This window comes from Lepisma saccharinum, chromosome 1 (genome assembly GCF_977018435.1).
Source record: "Lepisma saccharinum chromosome 1, izLepSacc3.1, whole genome shotgun sequence".
Taxonomy (NCBI): Eukaryota; Metazoa; Arthropoda; class Insecta; order Zygentoma; family Lepismatidae; genus Lepisma; species Lepisma saccharinum.
Window position 1 is genome coordinate 92,797,830 of NC_139229.1, and position 23,234 is coordinate 92,821,063.

Genomic DNA, 23,234 nt, shown 5'->3' on the forward strand with positions numbered 1-23,234 from the left:
AAGATTTTAGAAAGAGCGCAGAGTATAGCCCCTAAACCTTTGGATAATCGCGAGGATAGACGAGAATAAATGATAAGATAATTGCATGAAAGGACAATCACAAACACAAACGGGCAGAACACATCACGAGCCCCACAGAGGAGAGTCCTGTCGCCAGAGCCTCGTTAGTCTGCAGAATGCAGTCCAGGATATACTACGTAGAAGTGGTGTTGACATAAGGGTGCCTTCATAAAGGGTCACCCTTACACCCCGATTGGTTTCGAACAACTTTTAAATCTAAGGTTAAAAATTGTAATTAAGAAATATTTGCGCCCCTCCTTTCCCCCCAGAACGCACCTTTACAATTCCAGCCGCCTCCGAGAAATAACCCTGCGTACGCCACTGGGTCTAATATCATTGCCTGTTCTACGAGGAAACTGCGTAACTTCCTTTGTTTCCACCTCGACATTGGGCGATTCAAGAGTAATTTCCATGCAGAGTGTGGCATTGTGCTTTCGCCATGGTTTGGAGGACATAAACGCAATCAATACTTGGGATCTTTCAGGAACATACGGATTTATACTTCTTTGTCAGCAGCTAATGGACGAAGAGTGATTGGCTGTGCGTTAGGAAAGAAGGGACTTGCAGGCGATGAGTCATTGGCGGATCTACTTTTCTAAGGGAATTGTTCTATTATGCATTTCCCTGGCTTTTTAAATGAAAGTGACAGTACTAAGCAAATAAAATCAGGCTCCGTATGTTTTACTCGGACGATCTTGTGTATCAATTGACCCAATTACGAATGCCATGCTTCGAATCATGAGCTTGAGTGCTTTTAAATGTTACGAGGGACACGCACGACGTTTATAATTTAAATTCTTAGGAGTAAAATTAACATAGATACTTGTCTTGATGGTTATGGCTAAAATTATATATATCAGCTGTCTTTTCGGGGATCTTACGATAATTTTTTGCTCTGCTCTCCACGTGTATAAATGCATATAAATGGTTATAAATGTTTGTTACCAAGAGTAACAATGCAAGTAGTCGGTGATTCTTATATTTTCTATTCTTGTGTTTACAGTGCAAGATTTCCGAAATTCTCTACAAGTGGACCACATTTAAAAGTACGGTTCAGAACTGCCGTGAACCTATAGTCTAAATGGTGACTTTTTTGCGATGTAATAATTACTTGGTGTACCTTTCTTTGTACAACTTGTAAGGATTTTAAAATGCGTTGATTTACTTTACTTCGCTTTTCTGCCACTTGGCTAATCGCAAAGATGAGGATGAATGGTGATAAGACATAGATGAGAGGGCAATAACTAGTATATACCCTGCCCCAATTATATCTGGAGCAAGGCCGTGCATAGCGCCAGAGATAGGGAGGAAATCGAGTGGGCAGAGCGGAGCAACACACGCTGCTGCGAAGGCTGGTGTCGCTTTCCCTCCCCCCACACAATCCCGTTCCCCCTCGCGTGTTCATTGGTGGAGGCGTCTCGCGTCACTACTTGCGCAGAGACTTGTTTTCGTTCGCCTGCTTCAGATATACTGAGACAGGGTATAGGTGGAGAGGCAAATCACAAGTCAATAGAGAATTTTACTGGGTGAGATAAGAGCTTGGAGACACAAGCGTTTGTGTCATTCAAACTAATGGAAAGAAAACTGTTCTTCGTGTAACGACAGGCTGGGTTAACGTCACAGAACACTCACTCACAATTGACACCAAACTAAGGAACAAGTCGTGACTTACTTCTCTGAAGGTGAGAAAACGTGCCGTCGAGAATGCCCTAGCATGCCACATGCTTGTCATAGGCGTGCGCAGACCCTCTGATTAGGGGGAGGCAAAAGCCTTGATGAAAGTTCAGTCGGATATATATATATATATATATATATATATATATATATATATATATATATATATATATGTATGTATATATGTGTGTGTGTGTGTGTAATATATATGTGACGTTTCTAACCCAGTTTATTTACTTGTTAGAGGTGTCGTCAATTTTATTCTACTAAAGGGCATATCCCTGTAGTGCATGACGGGCAAGTATAGCCTGTGTGCCCACAATATCAAAATCGAATCATCAATCAATTGAACTAGAGAAAAAATATAACTACGTCACTATAACCTCCTCCCTAAGATAACCTATACTAGAAAGAATTCTGAAAGAATCGTACACGTTCGCTGCATCGAACAAGTCTAAACAAATATTGTACCAAGCCTTAAAGATGCTTTTCCTCTCTTGATAACCATTCATGGAGGAAACGATCCTTGTTTTATGAGCTTTACATAACGATACAACAGAGACTGTTTCTTGTTAGAAGGGAAAAAAATCTACTGATAACGCCACAGGAACCCATAAACTTTTATATAGGCAAGACTCTTACTTAGCTGGTCGTACTGAAAGCTTGACACGTTCAGAGAATTTACATTTCGTTTGCTGCTTGTCACAATTTCCATCTGACGAAATAAGGAAATAAACGATTGGTCATTGCAGTCCCATCAGGTCTTTCTATGGAGGATTTTCGAAATCCATCTTCTATAATTATTTGTCATGTATTTACTGCCCAAAAATTAAGCTGTATATCGTTTCAATTGACCAAATATTTAGATTTGAGCATTATAAAATCCCTACCACAAATTGCATAAGCATGCAATGCGATATTTGAAATTTTTCCAGTGGGTTCCAAAAACTTCTTGAGATAGAGAGGGTGAACTAAAAACTACTAAGCAGAAATGTGGTTGAAAAATTTAGAAGGGAAAATTCCCGCTCTTCTCTTCTACCACTCTGTATTTGTATTTAGCGTCGCTTTTTTCCACTTTTGGTTAATCGCGAGTTATAAGTAATCATTAGATAAAATTCATGAAATGACACCCGCGAATAACACCGGGATTTGAACCTAGTAGACTCCGAAAGTCGACCACTAAATTCTTAATTTCCCAACTTAATTCTAAGAATCAGGGACGCCTGCGTAATGGGAATTTTTTTGGGAAACAAAATTTTATAGTTTAGCTACCAATTCTATATATCCTCACACAATAAAGGGAAGGGGGGGGTCGTTTTGTTTGAGTTGCTTTTGATTTTTAGTAATGTTTTTATGTATAGTTTTTCTATCTACCTGTCGGTGATTGCGGTGATGGGGTTGAAAGGAAACACCCTCTCTTATGCCTTTAGAATCTGTTGGGAAGGGGGGGAGCGTGCTGTTCGCATTAATATAAGGTTAGTCTTCAACATGTTATTACCTGGGGTGATATTAGTGGAAGTAGGAGGGAATGTTCTATCTTTTGGGGGGAAGTGTGTCATAACCCTTGTGGCGGGTGCACCCCTGCTAAGAATAAATCACCAAAACAAGTTACGCACAAACATAATATATCAAACTACTGTTATTTTATACATATAAATAAGTTCGGCCACCGAACCGCTTTTCTATCGCTCTATAGCCAGGAAAGAGTTCTGCAAATTACATTTTATTGTTTTCTTATCGTCGTCGCGATTAAGACTGCAGCCGTACAGCGATATATAGGTAACCCCCAGATACAAATACTTCAACCTCCTTTTCGGCAAATGTTCTCGTTAGGGCTGTCCGATATGTCGATGTTTGGATATCGAGTCGATATTTTTAAAAATCGACCTCTGCGTTGCCGATATTATCGACATCAACGATAGCCCTCATAAACATCCTTGTGCTCGACTTCTAATGCAATAACACCATTGAGTTGGGAGTGTGTCTATTTTTGCTTAGACCTCGCACAGCTCTAGTTCCCGTACGAATTATTCTAGTTCAACCAATTTTTACCTTTTTTTAAGGTCTTATGTTAATTTCAAACTAATGCCAAGGATCCTTAGAATGAGCGATCTGGAGTATTAGTTAATACGAGTAATAACATTTGAGTTGCATTCAGTTTACTTCATCAAAATAAGAAGCAATAATGCAATCAGTTTCGACCTGAACAATTGGTATTATAGAATACCCTTATTTATTAACTGTAATTCGGTAATTCCTAGATACACACCGCGGCAGTAAATGAAAGTACTGGAGGAAAAGTTTGATATTCAAAATTATACAAGTTCCCAACTTCTGTCAAAAACAAAACTTACGATAATTTTTAATTCAAAATTCTGAAATGGCATGCCTCTAGGTCTTGCACTTCTGAAGAATATTTAACGCCTTTTCATGATTCTTTACGCTGTTTGAAACTGCAAAAGATGAAGAAGCGAAAACATTTCCATCTTGCTTAACTAATCGTTAACTTTCACGCCCAACCGGGTTGTTAAAGTAACCTTGCCGGTTAAAAGGAAGTTGTTGCCGTTCTTTGTGGAGTTCTGGTTTATCTTTGCATGTTGGTAAGGCCTCTAGTACTTGTCACGTGTTGCCGTGCTAACAACGTTAAGTGCGGAGTCATTTTGTGCCGATTCCGAAGTTGACAGAAGATGGGCGTGTCGGTGACGTCACTCTATGGAAATAAAATCCTTGACTTTTGATCAAAAATGTACGGTGCACTTTCGATGCATTGAATAACGACTGCTCAGTACTGTTTATGTAACTTGTGTTTTCGTGAACATGCCGATCGTGGCGACATACCGAAGAAGCCAGTTTTCGATATTTTCATAAGCTTAGCATTGAATACTAAGAATAAGTCGCCCTTAGGTGGGTTAGCGCGGAAACTATAACCAAAAGTTGTTTGAATGAATTGCGAGGCTTGGAAAAGAAAATCAGACCTTAATTTCTCTGATCGAAGTAGTATCATATTGAATAAACAATGCATTTCTCTGATCGAAGTAGTATCATATTGAATAAATAATGAATTCTTATATCTGGTTAAGCACTGAATTCTGAGGTGTAAGGGGTGACCGACCCTTTCTGAAGATACCAAATTGTCAACATCTCCTCCACGAATAGACCTTGGACTTCATTCGTGTAGACTAACGAGGCTCTGGCATCTGGACTCAGCCTCATGGTTCTCTGAGGCTTGTGTTGTCAATGTATGTTTGCAATTGTTCTTTCACCAATTTCATCTCGTCGCCTTTCATCCTCATCCTTGCGATTAGCCAAATGTGGCAGAAAAGCGAAGTAAAATAAACCAAATCAAAATCAATAAATCAATCTAAAGTAGACTGTCTTATTCTTGTTTTCTCTCTCCCTCGCGTGCGTGCGCCAGGAGCTCCCAAGTTCGAATCCCGATCAAGGTATGGTTGCTCTTTGCGAGTGTCTTCATCAATTCAGGGGTTCCGAGTTTGAATCCCGGCCTGCGCATGGGTGTTCTTTGTAAATGCCCCTTCATCAATTCCATCATATTATCATTCACTCTCGTCTTCGCGTCACGATTAGCCTAAATCGGAAGAAAAGCGACGCTAAATAACTAAAATCAAAACGTCTTTGTCTCAAGAAGAAGATAGGCTGTGTTTAATGTGGAACAACTTAAGTGCACAACGTAAGCTCATATTTTCCCTTGCGTCTGGTCTCTGCTTGGTCTATATAATATTTCTAAAGGGGAAACTACTCTTGACCAGACCCGTACCCAAGGGGGGCATGAGGGTCATCCCCCCTCGAGGTATGAACATTTTAAATTTGGTCCTATAAAAACCTGCCAAAATAACGTTGATGATTTTCAGATTTTTCAAGATTTTCGATTTTGTCCTTCCACAAATGAATGGGTTGTTTCTGGAGATACACAAGCTCCAGAAGTCTGCACTATACAATATTTGGTACTTTTAGTTTCATAACCATTGATGCAAGGCTATCAGCAGACGACCCGATTTAGTCGGAACAGTCCATTCCTTTTAATCCATTCCGACTTTTGTCGTCTCGGCTCGGACACTACTTGCTGTAAAGGAAGACTCTTCCGCTGCTACAGACATTGCACTGCTTATGTAGGACATTCTGGAGAATGCTGTGTACATTTTAAAAATTGTTTGAATTTTTTTTAAGTGAAACTGAACAAATCGAAATCTCTTGATTATTGATTATTGAATGGTTTCTTCGATTAGTGTCAGTTAATTCTTCACATCAATTTTCATAAATGGGAATTTTGTATAGCTACTCTTTACATTATGAAACAAAGGTTCCTCATGACTGCAATACAAAACCAACCATATAAGGGGGCCAGTTAGCTCTCCACCGGCATCGCAAAGTCTGGTCTCTTTTCGCCACCACTGAGCAGAAGGATAAATATATATATATATATTTATATTCTCCAACATCAGGGTTTTTCTGCAACTGATGTCGATTCTGCCAGTCAATGGCTTAGGGTTAATGTATATAATGTAAATAGAAGAGTCCACTTCACAGCAGAATGGTTGATAGATTTTTTTTTGCCAACAATTGCTTGAAATACTTTTAACAGATACTGTTATTTTTTCAAAACACTCAAGAAAGTACAATATTATTTACGAGATTCTGTCGATCGGAATTTGACTGCAACTTTTCTTTTATGCTTGTAATTGTCTTGAACATAATACAAAGTGGTGCGACCGTACAACACTGATAACTTTCACACTGTGTAGAGGACATCAAGGCGAGGAAATTCGATGTTATAAGCAGTTGAAAATGGCATTTTCTATCCCACATGTATGCAACCCCATTTAATAGCTTCTTGGTTGCCACTGGCATTTATTCTTACTGTCGAATATAATGCTAGAAGCAAAACTACCATATAGACACAATATCATGCCGGCAGAGACCCTGCCAGGATGAAGTCACTTATCTTAGCCGTTGCCTTCACATAATTCATTTATCGGATTCATACTGACCTAAAAGTCCTGAACAATTGAAGAAGTCAGGTAAACCAGGATAGGAGTGAGGTCATTGGAAACGGAGAATTTTTAAAAAGCGTTCAAAACTTGGAAAAGTAAGGGAATTAAATTATATTTGTTTGCCAGAATTTAATAACCGAAAACACATTGTTTTATGCTTACCAACAATCTTCCTTCTTTTGGTGCAATATTCCTCTTAAAAACATTCCTTTATTTTATTTTTCAATTATTTAAAAAAATGTTCAACAAACTCTTAAACAAGTTAAATCATTATACATTAGTCTGGAAAGTTATTTTAAAATACCTGGATATGCCAGGAACTTTGATTTTACAAAATGGCTGTGAACCCTGATGTCACCGCACACACACGTGTTGTTTGTCGTGCGCTATTTGTCTTGTTTGCATAAAAAAAATCTTAATTTTTGTAAGAGATATTTACAATCCACAGGATTCATGTAGACTATCTATATCTACATTTTTTCGGTCTCTGACAGAAATAAGTGACGTCGACTGCAAATATTTTCCACGTGGTTGCATAGGTTAGAAATGTCGTTTTTCGAGGATTCGTAGCATCGAAATGAGTAAATTTTTCTAAACACCTTCTCCCATATACGTACGTGTGGAATACATACGCACACACACATACATACGGACACATACATACATACAGTGTATAATACATTTACAGCATTAATGCACATGCTGTGCCTCTCCAGAGAAAATTTATAAAATCCGGCTATGGGTCTGCTCCCCCTCCCCCTCCCCCCACACACACACCTATAAAAAATCCCGGGTGCGGGCCTGCTCTTGACATAAATTTCAGAATAGAAACTGACAAGAACAGTGGGATTTCCAAGCAGTCCTGGTGTTTACCTACGGTACCACCGACCTTTCGAACTTGAAGTACTTTTATTTGCCAATAACCGCAAACAACTAAACCATTGTGTACATGAAGTTAACACGCTTCTGCTAAGCAAACAAAGTTAGTTTTTTTTGGTGATACGAGGCTTGTGTTTTCCTCCTCCTGGAGGTCAACTTGTCCCAAGGGATTCCAAGAGTACCTCCGTGCCTTGAGGGTACCAGCATTCTTCTTCTATCAGGTTAGCTAAAGGAGTTTTTGTCTTTTTCTGAAGCGGTGTTAAAACCGGAATCATCTGGTTGTACAGCTCTGAATGTGACTACAAAAAAGGCAAAGGTATATTTCAGTAACTGGACTGATTTTGTCTACAGTTTGTTACACAATGCCTTGGACGGACGTGAGCATAAAACTCAATTGTACATCATAAGAGTACCAGCGATAATCCTCTGACTTCTAAAAGACGATCACTCATCCCTGCTACATCTGAGACTGATCATAAGTCGTCAGTTTGCACTATAAATTGTGAGAGCTCAAGATGAGAATAAATGAAAATTCACCAGGTTCCGGGTTCAGTACCCCGCGGAGGCACATTACACAGTGGTTCGGATTCCACTTTAAACTGTAGGTCCAGTCTCGGTTAGCCTACATGTATATAAAGTAGACTAGAAACCAAAATTCAAACAAACTGTCATCAGCGCCACCTGGAATATAAAAGAACTTATAACACATATTATATGTAAATCTAAGAAAACTTCAGTTAAGGGGGTTCTAAAGCCATGTTAAAGAATAGGCCCAAATTCCCAAACACAACCGTACCACTAATATAGATATTGTAAGGAAGAAATTTTCGGATGTAAAAGATTGTTTTATTCACTACAACCTGGAATATCTATAATTTTGTTAAGATTAAAGGTATTTAAGTAAATAACAGAAAATATAACGTCTCCGTCATGTTCAAACTGCTGCGTACAGATGGCGTTGAAGTGGTAGTTCTTGACAAGACTGGTGCATTTTTGTCTTTTATGACTAATAAGCAAGATTTTGTTGTGAAACAACGAATCCAGTGTGTAGCCGCAAGTACCTGAAATTAAGTGATCACTAACAATTAACCTTCCACCCATACAGGACAAATCTCCATGGGATATCAACAATGTCCAGATCAGGTACATGGATATTGTGGATGTCCATGAGACGTCAATGCGATATCCAGTCCTGAATATCCATTGGGCGTCCACGGGATATCCCGTCCTGGGTATCCAGAGGATTTCTGCTAAGACGAGACAGTGGAGTTACTTCTCAAGTTGTAAATGACTTTCTCCTTCTGTCTTTTCTCGATTTATAAATAAATGTACATCTCGATCTCATCTTGAGTACTATCGAGACATATAGTGCAAACAACATATATATAATGGGTCTCTGCCAGTGGCGTGCCCTGGATTTTCGAAAGGGCTGGGTCACGTCCTCTTTTTGGTAGTCAGTCCTCATTTTGCCATATTTTCCTGCCTTTGACGGTTTTTCTTTAGGAATACTGGGAAAGGGGGAGTTATGACCCCCCCCCAAGCCCCCTTGGGCACTCTTCTTGTCGCTGCACAAACTTCGCAGCGCATAGATGTCATTGAGGCAAACAACTTTTCTTGATAGATTTTTTTGTTTGATGTCTCATTTCGACGTTACAAACCCTCCAAAAATTGAATTTTATACTGAATACATGCAACCGCGCTGCACAGAATTACAGTTGTCACTAACCAATAAGTTTGCATTTACCGAACAAAAATACATCTTCAAAATCAGGTAGGTTTCTGCTTGGTATATCTGGATATACCGAATTATAAAGTAATTTTGGTTTGAGTAAAATTTTCAAATATCATACATACGCTACATGGTCATTCACTAAAGTCTCGAACGACACAGAGTCTTGGTCTCCTCTCGACAAGTTTCGACGTGTCTGATTTCGTTCTCGCCATGGTCGTCTCGGTATCATTTTTATTTAATTCATTCTTGGTCCGTACGTTTGAACACACACACTCCACAATGATTTGCTTTTGAATTTGCGTGCGTATACATTCGGTTTCTGAAATGTTTCAGTTCAGATCCTGAAACATTATCTTTTGTATGCAAACTTTATGGATTTGCACACGTTCGCGCATATAAAATAACGAAACAAACCCGGAGATAAAGTTACATGCAAATCTTCAGTTACCGACACGTAATTTCCGGTATGCTACTAGATGTACGTGGATTTTAGATTACCTTAACGTGACCTCGAGAGTGGATTTCCAAGCGCAATCATCATGCGGACATTTCATACGCATCGGGGCACAGACAAAATGTAATTTGCGAGTGGAAAAGTTTGGAGTACGACACCCAGTTATCAAGGCTACTGCCCTGATGCCGGCAAGGCAAGATTGTCGTCATTCATCTACAGTAACTCCCATAGGCGCCGACTCCATGGGGCTTGGGGGGGGGGCTCGAGCCCCCCCCCCCAATGTTAACGATGTGGGTGCAGAGCACCCATAAATAATTTTGCATAAGAGGATCTAATGTATTATTTTGCTTCTCTTGTAAAGTTTACTCTCAATTGTGCCACATGAACTTAACTTTAAATACACATTTGAAATGTTCTAGACCATCAACTTTGGGGAGCTGAGACCGCTGAACCATCAACTTTGGGGTGGGGGGACTATGGCCAGAGACAGCAAAACACCTGAGTTATTACTATATACTAAGTATGTAATTATGAGTATTGTTAAATTTTTAATAAAAAGAGTTTCAAAAGACGATGTGCATGAACTAGGATAGTGGATGGTACGTTCGGGCTACAAATGGCTCTCGCATGACATTCAGAACGAGATCATTGATACGTATATTAGGGAGATCTGTTTTGCGCTCCGTGGTAGCAGTTATAAGTCGGGAATATTTTGCTATTATGGTTGACGAAACTTGACATATCCATCATCCGTGGACAATTAATATTCGAACTGTGAATAAAAATTTTGATATTTTTGAGGAATTCATGGGCTTTATGAGATTTCGAACACTGAGGCCAAAACTTAAAAAAGGGAGAGAGTGAGTCATTCATTAATTTATTTCAGTGATCAGAGCCCCCCCAATAATTTTGACAAGTCGGCGCCCCTGGTGACTCCCCTAATTGTTATGTTCTCGTATGTACTTTGCTACATAGTTATTGCATGTGCACCACAGAACATCCAGATGTAGTCTTTCCGAATTTTATTTAAGAACAATGCGTAGCATTTGCAGGGGAAGTGGGGTCCCCCAACTTTTGATTTTCGATCCACCCACTGATTGCAAAGGGTAATAGGATAGCAAAATCTGTGCGAGTAGGCTAAAATCTGTCTGGAATCTGTGGAGCAACGCCGTGCATAACGGTAGAGAAGGGGAGAAAGCGAGTGGGTGGAGCAAAGCAGTGCGCATTGCTGCAAACTGTTGGTAGCTACAGCCGCGTTTTCCCCTCCATACTCGCACGTGTTCTCACGCATTCGTTGGTCGAGCGCTCTCGAGTCACTACTTGCGCAGGACTAGTTTTCGTTCGCTACCAAGCTTACGATTGTGGCCGAAAAACGTGCTTTTTGTACTTGGTTTATGAAAGTGTGATGAGAAAATACTGAAATTACTCCAATTAATAAAATTTTGCGCTGTTTTACTTCTTCCGGTGGGTTTCTCTTCCTCTTATAACTGCGCACTTTCCTCTTTCCGTACACAACAGTGGCGGCGATTAGGGGGGGGGGCGAGGGGGCAGTTGCTCCTCCCCCCCACTTTTCGCCACTTTTGCTCCCCGCACTATGCTAAACCTTATCTATAAATATACTGTATTTGCCCCCCAGTTTTGGAACCCAATCGCCGCCACTGCGTACACAATTCTTTATTCATACCTGCCAGTGGTCTTTCCTTCATTATCACTTCATGACAGTCTTTCGTAGACTAGCCTTTTCCATACTCCTGTTCGTTCTCTTCTGTTGTAGCATATTTTCTACTTCAAACATTTTTCCTGGTACACTACAGTCCCGTTTAACCGAATTTGATGGGACCGATTGTGCTTCGGTTGAACGAAAACTCGGTTAAACCGGAATAAAGGTTTTTTGACATACGTACAGTATTTTGATATACAGTACTACATATGTATTTCAGCGTGTAGGCATAAACAAAAAGCTTACAATAATACGTAGTCATTTAACTCAAGAACATGAATTACAGAAACAAAGCTCTTCGTCGGTGCTCCCGCGCAAAACACGGTCCCGCAAAGTAACTGTTTTTTTCTAGCGATTCTGTTAACTCGGAAATTCGGTTAATCGGGATTCGGTTAAACGGGACTGTAGTGTGTCGTGTTTTCTCTACTATACTCATATAAAACCTCATCTCTTGAAATACGAATAATGTATTTAGTTACATTTAAGAGTAAGTCAATGTTGCAGACAAATAAATATAGCTTTGTACATTCATTCGTATTTTACGTGTTATATGGAACATATGTTAATTGTAATTTCCCTAGAAAATGGATATCACCGATGGTGCGTTGTAAAATCGTCGCCTTTTAATCAAGGTACCCGGGAGACCCATGTTTGTGTCGGATCCCACCTTAAACTGTAGGTCCAGTGTCGATTATCTTATCTGTACACCGGACTAAAAGAACACAAACTCTCCTCTAGAAAATATTCTCGCTTACCTACTTACTTTTTGCTAGCGACGTTTCAGCACTGTTCATTAGGGTAATTTTCTGGGAATTAATCTGCATTCAGTATTCTACTTTATCGATAACATATTCTAATTTGCTAAGAAAATGTGTTTGCTAAAATGAAGAGTGTCTCAACTTTCTAGAAGGGTTCACTGTCAGTCTACACACCTTATCGTACAAATTCTGTGGACACTCCCTAAAATTTTTCGCAAAAATTCAATTTATGACCGTTTTGGCTCTTAAATATTCATTTACACAACCTACAATCGAACTTGCCCCCACTATGGAACATTCTGGATTAACGCCTGTCCAGTTTGAAAACACTTTTGTCTGAATTATTTTTATTTGCTCATTTATTTATTTAACAGAAGATTCCAAATACAGCATTAGCCATTTTACATTGGAACATATTAACAGGAAAAATTAACATAAAATTACATGTGATGAAGTGGCGTACAAACGTTCCAGATTAGGTTATTTTACATTGCTTTTCTGCCGCTTTTGGCTAATCGCGACGTTGAGGATGATGATGAAGGCACACTCGCAAAGAACACCCATGCTCAGGCCGGGAGCGTCGTAGCGCCCCGTGCTAATAAAATATTTGATGAATTCCGGAAGCATCATATGCCATTTCACTCCCTAGCATTATTTTTTTTTGTACCAATTAAGTAATTTTACCCATTTATCACTCGAGAATCATCATACTGCTGCATTCATTGCCAATGTCATACTTATTTAAAGCCTACTTCAATCACTTGACCTGGGTATCAACAGCAGAACCAGTTTAAATTCTGATAGACGCGTCTGAGCTCTTCGTCTGGAGTTTATCTCGCTTGCCAAGGCGAAAAGGCTTGGTTAGCATTCTGCTCGCGATACCAAAGCGTGTTCGAGCTCCCTCTAATCGGCTAATTTGTCGCGCAAACAATCTGTTAGTATGGCAGGTGAAGAGAGATTTATGGCGTAAATGTCTAGAAAATTGGTTCTTGATTGTCCTCAGAGTATAGAGCTTCAAAAAATGGCTGCGTGCATGTAGTTCCAGATGTCTTACATTCAATGCACATTTCGTAGTCTGTAATTTTGCAACATGGTACTGCTGTGTAAATTCTAGGCTGTCATGTTTGCAACTTCTGCACGTACGGAAGAAACCAAGCATTTCACAGGCAAACCAAACGTTTTCTCTCGATTACAAATCATGTCAGTGTATGCCTAGTATGGTTTCATTTCGTTAATGGTCATTCTACTTATGGTCGTGAAGTGAAATTTCATTATATTTAAATAGTACCATTTATAGGCTCCCGCAATTGTTTTTCTACTTTGGTTGTAAGTGGATTAAACAGAGAAGTAATGGAAATTGGACGAATACTGAAGAGAGAGAATTAACTGATTTATGCACTCAAGATTCTCCATTCTGTCCCGAATTCGAATCCCGTGTCAGTGTCTCTTCCTCATTGTCACGATTAGCCGCAAGTGGCAGAAAGGCGACATTAATTAACAAAAATAATGAGTAAAAAATTCTCAACATTCTGCAAAAATTTCGTGCAACATCTAAAGTATCTACGAAGATCTAATCTTTATTCAAAAAGGAACAAAAAATAAAGAATGTGTGAATCATCATTGTGAAGGAAATGATTCAATAATCGCTCTTATGTTCTAATATTTTATAGTTAGTAATAACTTTAAAATTGTATGGATATGCCTCCCCCAAGAAAGTTTCATTTCGTCTGCCTTCCTTATAGTAACTACATCGTGAAAAAGAAAGAGCTATCGTCCATGTAATAACATTCAGCCATTGTCCACTTCCAGATCTGAGCCTTTCAGTGCTTGGAGCCTTTGGTACGCGTGACCACTACATTGCGTTCATTCCAACTTTCACTAAAACAATTAGCTTTTCCATATACCCAAGGCAAGGTGTTATTTCGCCAGTAGCGTGTGTGCGTGTGAAAAGATAAAAGTCTTCACAAGATTTGTTTGTTACAGTACGCCTAGACGCCATGTGATATTGGTATTTTCTTATAAACCGGCGATGTTCCAATGAAATTGTAGTGTGTGAATCAGTTCTAAACTATCAAGTGACAATGTGGAATAGTGGTATCTCCTTACGGTGATTCTACGTTATGAAAGGGATTAACTTTCGTTCACTGGCCAAAAGGTATGTTTGTTTTCTAGTTTTATAATTCCATATTTCTGACCATGTATGAAGTAATGAGTGTTTCCCAATCGTTAAGATGTTCGTTCCTCTCGAAAAGTAACATGTATTTTAGATTATTTGCAAATATTCAAATCACATTGGGTTAATTCCGACGATAATGATTGTGAAATTAGTTAAGTGATGTATGTGTTTTTGTTTTAAGCGTACGTTATACATACATAGGCTAATCGGAACTGGACCTACAGTTCAAAGTGTGATCCGAAAGAGAGTGTAGGCCTACTTCCACCGGGTATCGAACCCAGAACCCCTTGAATAGAAGGCGACGATGTTATTGCTGCGCCATCGAAGAGTCAGCTTAAATGAGGGAACAAGCCCGATTATGGGTCGACTACTCGCAGCACAGGGCCACGGTGGTGGCATATTATCTTTTCGTTAGTTATTCCTGACCAGGGGTAACATTAAAAAAGTAGCACACCCCGGCAGCTAGATTCTTGCTTCGACCCACAACCAGTATAATCCTTTGTGCTGGCCACTTTTGTCCATTTGTGTGCTGAGCGCCTTTTACACCCTTATCATTGAGAATAGGTATGGAAATCTTAGTTCTGGGATATTTTTATTGCTTTTAAGCCTTAGTAAGGACTGTCTGCACGTAGTGAGTTTTACTTAAGGAGGTTTGTTATATTTAGGACCTATCTTCGTATAGTTTCTGATAAGGGTCTTGTCTCCGTGTATCGTAACGGGTGTAAATAGCCGTAGTGCTGAGTCACCCAACATTTTCATTTGAATCAATCAAACAGGGGAGCAATGGAAATGCTGGAAATATATGTGTAATACATGGCCGTATTTAGAGGGGGGGGTTTCTAGGGTTCAAACCCCCCCGAAACTTCTGACATGTTGGATTAATTGATGTTCAGAAACCAAAATCTGTAACAAATTTTCAATTTTTTTTTCGAAGCATCACAAAAATACAAGGAGACAATGTTGAAACGATAGAGCTAGAATTTTCATACATTTGGAATTCTGAAAGTTGAGTGAAACAGGATTTATTCTCGAAATCGCAGCCCACCGGCGACCCCTTCATTATCACTTCTGCTGTCCTCTTTCCAGTGTTGTTCCTGCGTCACAAGGAATATAGACTGAAGATTCCCTTATGATTGTCCCAAAATTCCCTTTTCAGCTTTTAAATTCCCCGTCCGATAAAGTCGAAAATAAATCCCCTTTGATAGGAATTCAAACCTAGTACCTCCAGTTTCGTAGGGCATTACGTTCGCGATTGAGGTTACAATCCATGCACCAGGCTAAGCTTTTAAAGAGAATAACTGGTTCCACACTTTTCAAAATTCCAAAAATTTAATTTTAAAGTCAAACAACAAAAACTTTGACTAAAATTTCCATCTAACTTTTAAAGTTTTTTCTTGAAGGTATCTAAAGTTTAATGACGAAGTATTGGGTTGGTGCGAATGAAATGTCCGGTCCAGGTGCGTCATTGCCAAAGGCCAAAAAAATCAAAACTACAATACCTGGTTAATCAAAATAGTCGTCGTCTGCAGCCTCACACTTTTTTCATCGCTCAGCCAACAATTGGATTCCATGGCGAAAGAAGTCTGGAGTCTGCGACACAAAGATCCCCTCAACGGCATGTTGCACCGCCCGATCATCAGCGAAGGTCTTCCCTGTCAGGAAGTGATCGAGATGCCGGAAGTGATGGTAGTCAATGGAAGAGAGGTCGGGAGAATATGCTGGATGAGGAAGGGTTTCATATTGCAACTCATGGAGAGCCTGCACCGTCCTTTGTGCGACATGTGGGCGAGCATTGTCGTGCAACACGAGGACACCATGTCTGTGGACCATTGCTGGTTTCTTGTGGAGAAGTTTGCGGTGCATTTCATGGAGTTCAGCACTGTAACGATCTGCAGTGATGGTTTTACCTCGCTTGAGAAAGACATGATGGATCACACCCACCATAGACCACCATATCAGCAACAACACCTTCCGTGGGTGGAGAGGTGGTTTCGGACGTTGATCACGATCCAACCATTGTCCTGATCGTTTATGATTGTCATAGCAGCTCCATTTTTCATCTGAAGTGACAATCCGTAACAGGAAACCATCCCAGTTATTCCTTACACTCAGAGAACTGCACACCTCCAGAAGGCGAGTCTTGTTGATCGGTGTCAATTCATGTGGTACCCATGAGTCCAACGTTTTCACTTTACCGATCGCACGGAGCCACCGAACGACAGTAGTATGGTGTATGCCTAACTCGTCTGCAATGGCACGAACACTTTTCTGAGGGTCCGCTTCCACGGGGTTCCTGAGGAGCTCATCCGAAGCTCATCCGAACATGATGTTGGTTGATGGCCACTGGGTTCATTTTGCAATGCTGTGTCACCGGAACGAAATTTGACAAATCAGCGGCGAATGGTGCGTTCATTTACCATTCCTGGCCCAAATGCACTGTTAGTGTTTTTGGCGGCTTGCTGAGCAGAATGTCCCAGTTTGAATTCGTAAAGACAAATCACTCGCAATTGTGTGTTCTCCATGGTGCACTTTCAGATGACCCTGTTCAGCAACACACTGCCTCCTGACTGTCTGGGTGCTCCAGCCTGTTTGCTGGACGTATACAGAGTTTATGACGTTATACCTGTGACCTCAGTCAATCCCTGTGTTGTGTTGTTGAGGTGAGTTTCCCACCAGACGTCAAAGCGGACATTTCATTCGCACCAATCCAATAAAATAATTGTGCATTTCAGTACACACTGTATGAAACGTAAAAAAAACCAAAAGAAACTTATGCTGGATATTCACTCATCTGCTGGATTGAGTAAGCCCCCTCAAGGATATAACAATAATATAATTATTATTATTATTAGTATTATTATTATGGAATAAAATTGTTTTATTATGAAATTTTAATTATTATTGTACAATTATTATTATTATTTCTATTATTCAAATTTCTGGTGACGCCCTGGGAACAATTATGAATGAACCCCCCCCCCGAAATTTTTTCCTGCCTACGGCCATGGTGTAATACGAACAGGGAGGACATATTACACACATTGTACGTGAATGGTTAGCACAGCACGCTACACCCCTGGGTCCCGGGGGACGAATCCAGGTCTGGGCATGAGTGTACTTTGTGAGTGTCCCTTCATCATTTTCATCATTACTCATCCTAATATTCGAGATAGCCAAAAGTGGTAGAGAAATCAAACCAATCAAAACACACATGTAGTGTGTGAGAAAGGACTGATAGTGTGTACATAACACACACACACGCTGATAAATTATTGTGACCCAGTGAAAACAAGAGTTACTGTGGGAGAGGAAAGATACACAAATACGGAGAAAACAGAGAAAGATACTGATACAGGAGGGGGAGGAGAAAGAGAGACAAATTAAGGGAGAAATTACACTCGCGGTCATTAATTTCTCGACGTCCTGTATGGCAGTATGGGAATGCTCCTTTTAAAAATAAATCCCAATGGACAAGCCCGTATAACACAAGTTGATACAAATTAAACATTTTGGTTAGAGAACTAAAGTCTGTGTATTTGAGCAAGATAAGCACACGTGTAGTGGAAGAGCCTTTATGGAATTTGCAATGCAAATGAAGTGCTACGGATTCCTCGCAGTGAACCAATAAAACAATAATCTAAGTGTGTGTGTGGTGCGTTACTTGGTTCACACCTGCAGGAGTAGAGTATGTGTCAAACACAGTTTCTCTCTCTAACTTTTGAAGTGTTGAAGTGCTTATTCGTGTTCGACGACGAAGTGAGCCTGTTCTTGAGATCGCACTTGCATTGAAGGCATAAGGTTCCTTTTATCACAAGATAAACAAAGTAAACTTGAGGCCTCAACTACTGTAAGCTTTGGTTTTATTTGAAGGACACCTATCTTCATTTCTAAGAGGTTGGAAACAATAGATTTCGCACTATGTGAATTTCACATTTTTCTTGATTCACGTCAGGGTGATATTTGTAGGAAGTGGGGAATTTCTCCCTCTGGTTATGAAATTGTTGTCGATACCGAGAAAGTGCTAATATATAATTAAAATTTGTTCCACGAAGAACATGTATGGTTTCTTAATTAATGTAACAAGGCAACTACATTGAATTTTGCCTTAGAAGAGGAAACTAGGTATTGATTGGTTGATTGAAATAGGTTATTTAAGTCGCTTTTCTGTCACTTTTGGCTGAGTGAGGATGAGTGATGTGAAGTTGATGAAAGGACACAAATAACGTCCATACCGGGATTCGAACCCGGGACCCTTGGCGTCGTAGCTCGTAGTGAGTTGTGCCGGCCCCCGTGACGGAGTGGTTAGCACATCGCGCTACGACGCCAGGGGTCGCGGGTTCGAATCCCGGCCTGGCCATGGATGTTTGGGAGTGTCCATTCATCATATCACAATGATATCATCCCCATCTTCGCAAATTAGCCAAACGTGGCACAAAAAGCGAAGTAAAATAGAGCAAATCAATCAATCAAAGTTCGTTGTGCTCACCATACCGCCACGAAGGTCGCAAACTTGGTACCAAAAGCAGAGTATTTGAATTATGGTATTAAATGACGAGCTGTTTGAAAACTTTGGTATTAAATGACGAGCTGTTTGAAAACTTTTGTCATCGGTAAAATTGTCAATATCAGCTGATATTGTTTAGTACAGATTAATTTATTCCATCCCTAAAATGTATCCATGCTTCGAAAGAACTTACATTCCCCCACCCCCCACCCCCATTAATACCACACACTGCTTCATATTAACATGAAACGTTTTCTAAGTTTATTCATTTCTGTAGAACGCAAGGAAAGCTTCAGGCACATGCGTGAAGAATTGCGTGTCAACATATAAAATTCTCGTGACGCAGTAGAGTGCCCCACCTCCCTCAATGATGTGAAAGAAGGAAAAGTAGCAACCCAGCAGACGGCAGCAGACAGCAGACGGCCTTTGCATAGTAACCTATTTTCGTAACGTCACGTCGTTCAGCGAGTTCGATTTAATTTCAATATTGCATATTTCTTTTCGACCAACTTAGGTCTTCGTCCTTCTCTGGGAGTGGATAAACCTTTTTACTTTAGTTGTACCCAACGATTTATTCATTGTAGATTATCTAGTGGGAATAATAACAATAAAAATAACCCGTGGCTATACAGCCCGTAAGAGCCTTGGCCTATCTCCCGACTGCCAGTCTCCCTCCCACAGTCCTACCTAGAGGTGTGGAGTTCTTCAACCGGTAATGGGGCGACGTGGGGTCAGCACGTCGAACATAGGAGATTTTTATGACCGGGTTATGCTACTCACTCGTAGCTCCCCCATTTCCTCATGGTGGGTTACCACCGGTCATATCGTGTCGAAGCCCTAGACAAACATTCCACGCTATACACAGGCCGAGAACCCAGGCGGACTGGAACCCATGCCGTCCTGCAGTCGGAGCCCAAAGCACAGCGCTTTAGACAGCACAGCCACGGAGGAGGACGATCTATAAGTTAATTTGGGCGGCACTAGACGGGTGAAAGTAATCACGTTATTTGACTATCGTTAGTAGTGAACAGGGACGACACTAGATGGCGGAGCCCCCCCTCTCCCCCCGTCCCCTAGGCCCTAGTCGGTAGACTGCTCTCTCCATCCTAGACAACAAGAACAACTTGATAAATGCTCTTTTAGTGTTTTAAGTCCACTTTATGCACAGTAAGGCTAATCGGGACTGGACCTACAGTTTAAAGTGGGATCCGAACCACTTGTGTCTCCACCGAGTATCGAACCCGGGACCCCTCTATTACAAGGTAATGACGAAAACCGCATGAAAGATGGCATTAAGTGATACAATGGAAATGTTGAGGATTTCATTTCTGTTGAGAAATAAGATATTGATTTCACTTGCATTGTTTGTACAGTCACGGACACTTCTGGGTTGTAACAACTCCACTGACTTTCACTGCGTGCCTCCCCTATGCTGTAAGGCTAACACTGTCGCCTTGTAATCAAGGGTAGTCGGGTTAGATCCATGGAGGTAAGAAGGGGAAGGAGCAAGCCTCGCGCGATTTTTCTGAAGCCAGGTCCGGTGGCGAAGCGTCGTATGAGGCCCGGAGACCGGGCCTACCCAACTATATTTGTCTATAACGGATTATTTTATTACTTATAAATTTCATTAAACGACGCTTAATAAAAGAAAACTGAAGTTCTTGGTCTTCCGATAATTACCTCAAGTTTGCAACCCTGCCTGGAACCGTATCTGAGCATTCAGCGAGGCCCGCTCGAGAGTGCCTTAGCTGGTCCCATAACAACCTATGTGATTCGTGCGGGAAAGCATAATTTCAGGGGTGCGTTCGCCTGTAATGTAACCTGAGAGGCCGGCCTCTTCTCTCTCTCTCTCACCCTCTCTCCCTGACTTCCGAAGAGTGCCGATCGTGTACGAGCGCGTGACGAAGCAGGCAGTGGACGTACAGAGCTTGTTGAAGCAGTGTTTCCATGGAAGATTCAGAGCTGTGCCGGGAGCGGAGCACACCCAGCTGCTAACATGTAGCGAAAATGTGTTGCTAACACCTCTAAAGCATGGCCTCCTAACCTATCAAAGTAGGCATTATTAGAATTCTAACTGCAAATAATGCATGCAAGTTGGTTACCAGTGTTAAGTTTGGTGGTTTCAGCTCTTTTGAGGAACCGCTTTTCGCGAAGTGTTAGCTGCTGGGTGTGCCCCACACCTATCTCGATTCAGAGAGGGAAAGTATTTTATTTCTTTGAGACGAAATTTCCTTTCATGATTAGTGACATAACTGAAAACGCGCTACTTTTAAAATGGGGCAAAGTACGTACAATGCAAACGCATAGAGAAAATCAATGTTACTGAAATTTTCTGGTCGGTGTGTTACACAGTCCGTGTTCTCATTTAGCATTTCATCTTTTTTTAAATCATATTATATTTTTTAAAAAAAAGTCGCTTGTTGAAGAAGAATTATATGCATAAAAGTTAAAAAGAAATAATTGATTGATAGATTTAGTTTATTTTACTTGGCTTTCTGCCATTTTTGGCTAATTGGGAAGATGAGAATGAGCGATAATATGATGACATTAACGAAGGGACACTCACGAAGAACACCTATGCCCAGGTGGGAATTCGAACCTGAGGCCCTTGTCGTAGTACGCTGTTATAACCAATCTGCCGCGGAGGTCAGCATTTAAAAGAAATAAACGCGAAGTGACGATCAAGTGAACCAACCATTTCTGTAATGCGAGAAACATTTACAATACTGTTATTGAAGTAGCGAATAATTTTTACGAGCAGCTTTAATCTAACAAATGTAAGATGGCTAGGGCCTGACAGAACGGCTTTTTCATTGGGTGACGCGTGCTCAGAACATCGAGTATCATTGTCACTTTTTTCTGACTTTCGAGACAGAAGCGCCTTTATTCTCAGATATCTAATCGAGACTAGATTAAAGTAGAATCTGAACCAATGCCTCCAGGAGGAATCGAACCTTCTACTTCTTGATTATAAGGCGAGAGCGTTAATCACTACATTATCCTTTACAATCACTATCCCGACTTAAGTAGACGAGATTCAGGCAATATGTTATATTTTATTTTCTAGGGGCTATATTTTAACATACTACTGTTAAAAAAAATCGCATCTTCCCCTCCCCCCCCCAAACCCTGCTCCGTCCTGTGCCTACCCTTCCAGATACAGCACGCTTCGCCACTGGCCAGGTCACGTGACAGGGCGAAGCGAAGTCAGACCAAAACATTCGTGGTCGCCATAAGAAAGTATATAATTTTGTGTACTTTTTAATACGAATAGTTACGCGCGCACGAATGTTCGCAGTTGCAGCCCACCTCTAGTCTTGCTTGGTAGAAGGAGAGCCTATGTGCGTTTGCAGTACGCGATGCGATGTTCTTCTGTCAGATGAAGTAGATGCGGCCATCTTGGGCAGTCAATAAGCTCCGCCCACTGGCTTCAAAACTAAAGCAAGGAGTGATACGGGACTGCAGGCACCTGGTTAATCTCCCGTGGAGGCACATTGCACAGGCGTTCAGATTCTTCTTTAAACTGTAGGCCCATCCCCAATTAGCCTATTTAAGCATAAAGTGGACTTAATGACAAACTTTGACTTTCATTACGATCACTACAGCCCAGAAGTGTCAGTGACTGAACATTGAGATAGTATGTGTGTGGTCACTTGTGATCGAATGATGTGAAAATTTGGGTGCGTCAACTCAACCTATTTGCACCCTTCACGTTATACTGGTCTAGTCCCCTTTCCAGAACTAAAATCATTGTGTGTCTGATGATTTAACCATCTTACTCTGTTTTAAAACTAAGGCTGTAAAGGGACACTCAGCACATATAAAGACAACACACAACCTCATAGAGGATTCTACTGGCTCTAGGTCTAGGCGCCAGAGCCTCGTTGGCCTGCAGAATGCATCTTAGGGAAGTGAGGTTGACACATGGATGTTCACGGGAAGGTGAACCCACCCATACACTCCGTGGTCACTTGTGATCCGTGATCAGAAAACAAAAAAATACTGGAAATACAAACCAGTTTCAGCAGGGACTTCGTCAGGTAAATAAGTAGCTTCTACTGACTTTTTCAATTAACGTTAGCTCAATGTCAGGACTGCTTCTAGGGTAGGCAGAAGATTTTCGATTGATTTCCTTTATTTTACTTCGCCTTTTGTGCCACTTTGGCTAATTTTTGAAGATGGGGAAGAGTGATGATATGATGAAATTGATGAATGGACACTCGCAAACATCCATGCCCAGGCCGGGATTCGAACCCGGGACCCCTGGC

The 23,234-nt window shown here is 40.8% G+C and overlaps 1 protein-coding gene across 6 annotated transcripts in view; it reads left to right on the plus strand.

Moving 5' to 3' along the window:
* stac (C2 and C2B_Munc13-like domain-containing protein staccato) overlaps positions 1-23,234 on the plus strand; it is a 248,855-nt gene that overhangs the window by 75,403 nt on the left and 150,218 nt on the right. The window contains exon 1 of one of the 6 annotated variants that reach the window (XM_083134653.1): positions 14,347-14,441. The exons of the other annotated variants lie outside the window; for them this stretch is intronic. Coding sequence (XP_082990779.1) covers positions 14,407-14,441 — 35 coding nt within the window. The 5' untranslated portion in view covers positions 14,347-14,406. Of the gene's footprint in view, positions 1-14,346; positions 14,442-23,234 lie in introns of those variants that run through there. 6 annotated transcript variants of the gene reach the window in all.